Source organism: Acipenser ruthenus, chromosome 17 (genome assembly GCF_902713425.1).
Source record: "Acipenser ruthenus chromosome 17, fAciRut3.2 maternal haplotype, whole genome shotgun sequence".
In the NCBI taxonomy this organism is placed as follows: Eukaryota; Metazoa; Chordata; class Actinopteri; order Acipenseriformes; family Acipenseridae; genus Acipenser; species Acipenser ruthenus.
The window spans coordinates 24,237,322-24,241,834 of record NC_081205.1 but is presented as its reverse complement, the minus strand read 5'-3'; the positions used below and the strand labels follow the sequence as shown (position 1 = coordinate 24,241,834).

At 37.3% G+C, this 4,513-nt stretch overlaps 1 protein-coding gene across 1 annotated transcript; it reads right to left on the bottom strand.

The window, feature by feature from the left end:
- Window positions 1-94: 94 nt before the first annotated feature.
- On the bottom strand, window positions 95-4,055 carry LOC117423666 (calcium-activated potassium channel subunit beta-3-like). Its single transcript, XM_034039738.2, has 4 exons — window positions 2,921-4,055; window positions 1,613-1,813; window positions 936-1,134; window positions 95-789 (listed from the first exon to the last, which is right to left on the bottom strand). Exons 1-4 carry the CDS (start codon window positions 3,004-3,006, stop codon window positions 376-378), a joined length of 900 nt encoding a protein of 299 aa, XP_033895629.2. The 5' UTR covers window positions 3,007-4,055; the 3' UTR covers window positions 95-375.
- Window positions 4,056-4,513: the final 458 nt, after the last annotated feature.

The following is a 4,513-nucleotide window of genomic DNA, read 5'->3' as shown; positions in this document are numbered from 1 at the left end:
TCTTGTATTTCGTGTTTTTTCTGTCAATATGGCTATACTGGATTGTCTGTGTGGTGTATAAATACAGATTTGAAAAAAAGCAACATGACTTTATATATAAATATTTTAGACCATGTCCCCCAAAATTGGCACATGTAATACCTGTTCTTCTAGGTCTCAATGTAAAAGACATTTTCTTAATAAATAATAAAAAATAAAGTGTAAGTAGAAAACAATTAACATTGTTGAATGTGTTTCATAGAGTAAATGTACAACTCCAGTCTTATTTATTTTTCCCACCAATCAACTGTCGGTTACAAAGTACAATTCAAAAATCTAATCTTAGTAGCACTTTAACGGACACATCCATAACTTACAAATCTAAAACTATTAAAACTATTTGCCTTCAGAAAGCGAGGTGTGTTGTATTTGTTGATTTGGCCTCCATCTTAGTAGCTGGTCAAGTTTCCCAGGCCTTCTTTCCTGGGATTCCTCTGAAGCTGGCGTGAGTGCCTGGGCATCTTCATATGCAAGAGAGTAGCTCGTACAGACCCGGGACAGGTGTTGAGTCAGCTTCACCAGGGCCACGAGCAGCGCTCCTCCAGCCAGCATCAGGGTTGGCCAGAGCAAGCAATGGACCACGACTGAGAGTGTGTATTTCTTGTACATGATGGCGTCTTCAGGTTTCTTCCCTGGGATGTAGAAGCAGTTGAATGGGGTGCCATTTGCCAAGAGCAATGAATTCTTAATTTTTTCGGCGTCTGCTAACAATTCAGTTCTGTCTCTCAGGCACTTTGGTATGTAGAAGCACTAGAAAGATGGAACATAAATTTGTTTGTATTTTAATGAATATGTCCGTTTCTTTAACCACTGGACCACACATTTTATTTACCAACTTGTAAACAATAATCTCTTAAACATTGTGTTCCTTTTTTTCATATAACAATTCGTTTTACCTTTGGGTTTACTTGAATAGCCTCGTCATTGTAGTGCAGTACTGTCTTCTTCCCAGTGTAGGAGAGGTTAACAAACACTTGCAGACAGGGGTATTTAGCATGACCCCGGCAGTCGACGCCACACATGAAGGAGCAGCCAACCCAGTCATCTAGGATTTCAGACCGCATCAGAGTGCAGTTCGACGTCTCGCTCCAGACACTGAAACAGTGCAATTTTTAGTGGGTTACGTATCCTAGAATCAAGAGTTCTATTTGTAGTTGTTGCTGTTGTTATTAGAAATAGTCATAGTATTCATTCAGCACTAACCGCCCCCCCCCCCCCCCCCCCGAGCAACACTGCTTTTACATGTAACCTGCAAACCAATATAATGCTTTACATATGCAAGTGTGACACACCTTTATACTAGCTTTTAAAAAGTACCAAAAGACTAAAAACTATAAAAACTGTATGCATTTATTGCATAAAAAGACCAAAACAACACCAGTTGTCTTTCTCACAGTTGTTGTTTGTTTTGATACTGTACTTTTTAAAAAGCTGCTATACCATCAAGATAGCTGCCATAAGAATATGCATTTACCACAGCAAATTGATTTGTGAATGCTCTACAAAAGTCCCTTTATTACCATTTGGAAACAATACAATGATATTTTAATGATATTCTGTTGATAAGACTTACCTGAGCATATAGGGCTTTATCAATGTGACCCCAAGCACAAAATACATGAGGATGGAGAACCCCATCATGACAAACCCCAGTAAAATGGCTCTGTCCTCCCCTGCTGTGCACACTTGCGCCTGGGTTTTTGATTTATCACCCCCCTTTCCCTCCCCACTTTCCTTCCTTCTGTTGTCGAAGGAGTTGGAGATGATGGCTTCCCTACAAAATAACAGATATGATAAAAAAAAGGCTCCCATGCATATACTGTACATTTCTGTGATCTTTTGATTGATTAATTCTATGAATCTTCTAACTAAAAATGGCTGTGGCTTTGATGAGAAGGAGAGTGTGGGGTAGATAGAGTATTTATTAACGAATCCATCGAAAACTGTTGATTCGTCAACGAAACCAGTCAGAACAATTCAACAGAAAAGCGAATACCATTTTATTACGCAACAATTAGTTAATTATAGAATCACATATTTCAAACGTAACACTTAATATTGTTTGCTAAAAGTAAAATAATAAATAATAAAAGTAATACAATTATACATTAGCAAAGTTTTCAGAATCACAAATTCACTTCCACATAAACATCCCCCTTCTAATTTTTATTTCACATTTCTTCTGGACAGGTTCAGGAACAACAGAATTTCATCATCACTTACTAAAAATGTAACCAATTACACAAACGCTGCATGTAAACTCAGCTTTTGAATTTCCTTTGTTTAACCATTGTTCATACAAGCTTACATCCCTGGCAATGATATTTAGGTCTTCATCTGTTTTAGGTTCGGCAAAACAATAACTTTACTCTCTGTTCCTGGTACCTGATTTTTTGCATTTTTATTTTTCTATTCCACGTTCACGTTCTACATCTGAAATGCAGTCCTCGCTCCTAGTTTCTATACTTGCAACAGACACTTTGTAAGTGGGATTTCAAACTGAAGCTCTGAGGAACCCATGACAACATTCCCACAATATGAGAGACAAACATTTTAACTGTTTGAACTAAGCGTAACAAGACAGCAAAAACCAAATCCAATTATCAAATTAACAATCAATTGAATCTCGTTATCGAACAAGAAACAATTAGGAAGAAATGTTTTAATCCTAACGGCACTCGAAACAGTGAATTATTTTTACCAGATCAACACTTATTGTTTATCCCTTACGTAACCATTAGCACTGTCTATTAATACCTACTGATATATCTCATCTGCAGAGTTTAAAATCCATTTTACAACAACACAAGATCAACAACGAAGAGCAAATCTTTAGGAAAAGACAGTAGCAGCTACGGCAAATGAGAGACAACACCCTTACCTTCTCTGGCATCTCCGTCCACGCTGCAGTGTGATCTGAACTGGGACACTGTAGGACCCTCTATGAGTCACAGGCTGTAGAAACATTCGCTTTAGGATCTGGAGACTTGGAGACAGCAGGGCCAAGGCCAGCCTCTCCTTCACTTACAACCCTGGGGTGGGGGGTTGTTTTACCACATATTTGCACTGCTTGACTATTTTGTATTATCTAAATGTTAGGAGTTACTTTAAAGATGCCAACTTGGAGTAAACAACATCTTGATTTGAGAAGACACAGAAGGCAGAAAGCCACTGATGAAACAGTCACTAGGCTACAAGCCTTCCTCTGGGTATTGCAGCTGCAGCAACTCTCTAGTTTCTATAGTAACTTAAATTGGTTGACAAGTTAACTATTTCCCATGGGCACCACTAAACCATTGTTGTTTTGCTCATCTTTGTAAGTGTTGAAGGGATTAATGAGTCTACAAAAAAAACTGTTTTGAGATACTGTTCTGTGCACAGTAAAAAAAGGGGATTACTGCATGTCCTCTGTCTATATACAGTGTACTGTTTACATGGAGAAAGCAAGTGGATGGCACACCTTGAGGCCCATTAGTTTAATGCTTTCCAATACCAGTACTGTATATTACATATTCTTAACAGAGTTTCACATAATGGTGGAGAAAGTAGACACACTTAACTTGAAGGTTCATATAGAAATTGGGATGCAGTAACTTTGTAATATTTCAAGATTATCAAAATAAATATGCAATAAAAAAAACAAAAAAACATACAAAATGGTTTAGGTTTGAAGTAGTAGGTTTACTTTACCTGTGCCACTAAGGATTTTTATTAACTTCAATTAAATCCCCTTTCTTGACTTTTTCTACACGAAAGAGATGTAATTATCTTGACCGGTCCTCATAGCTTATGTCATTAAATCCTGAGATCAGCTCAGTGCTCAAACTCTCCCTTGACTCTAGTATCAAAAATCAGTCATTGCAATAACCAGTACTAAGAATGATTGCAAACATCACAAAAAAGGTAACAGGACAGTCAAACTATGTATTATTAATAATTATTGTTAAAGTTAGAGTTAATACAATGACACAATACTTTTTAAAATTGTTATATTTACAGGAATAGCTTGTAATGGCTCATGCTTTTGCATGAGTCACTTGGACACGTGGTTGTTATTCATATAAAGGAGCTATGGTCATTCAAGCCCACATGGTGGAGTATTGTATCATTTTAGCTGCTGTGCAGTGAAGCCCTTACACTTGGCTAGAGGGGAAAATGGAGTAACGTTTCCCCTTGCATTCTCCTTCTTTATTATGCATGACTGGAACTTATTTTCACTGCAGAATACACCTTCAATAACGCAATGGAATTGACTTTAATATAAAACTGATAAACATAAAAAAGACATATTATTTGCATAGATTATGCAGATTTTTTTTTTTTTTTTTTTTTTTGTACAGTGCAAAGCACAGACTTGGAAACCATCAGCAGATATGCCGCTGATCACCGATTGGTTGTTTGCTTAACGCCCCATTATAAACCCAGTTCCGAATTGTCTGAAGCCCTCTTATATAATGGTTCCACACGGAAACAT

Bases quoted from the DNA above. Each gene is read 5' to 3' on its own strand.
- LOC117423666 (XM_034039738.2), bottom strand. From the start codon at position 3,006: ATGTTTCTACAGCCTGTGACTCATAGAGGGTCCTACAGTGTCCCAGTT. The intron at 1,135-1,612 runs GTAAGTCTTATC...GCACTGTTTCAG, and splicing joins ATAAAGCCCTATATGCTCAG to TGTCTGGAGCGAGACGTCGA. The intron at 790-935 runs GTAAAACGAATT...CCATCTTTCTAG, and splicing joins CTATTCAAGTAAACCCAAAG to TGCTTCTACATACCAAAGTG.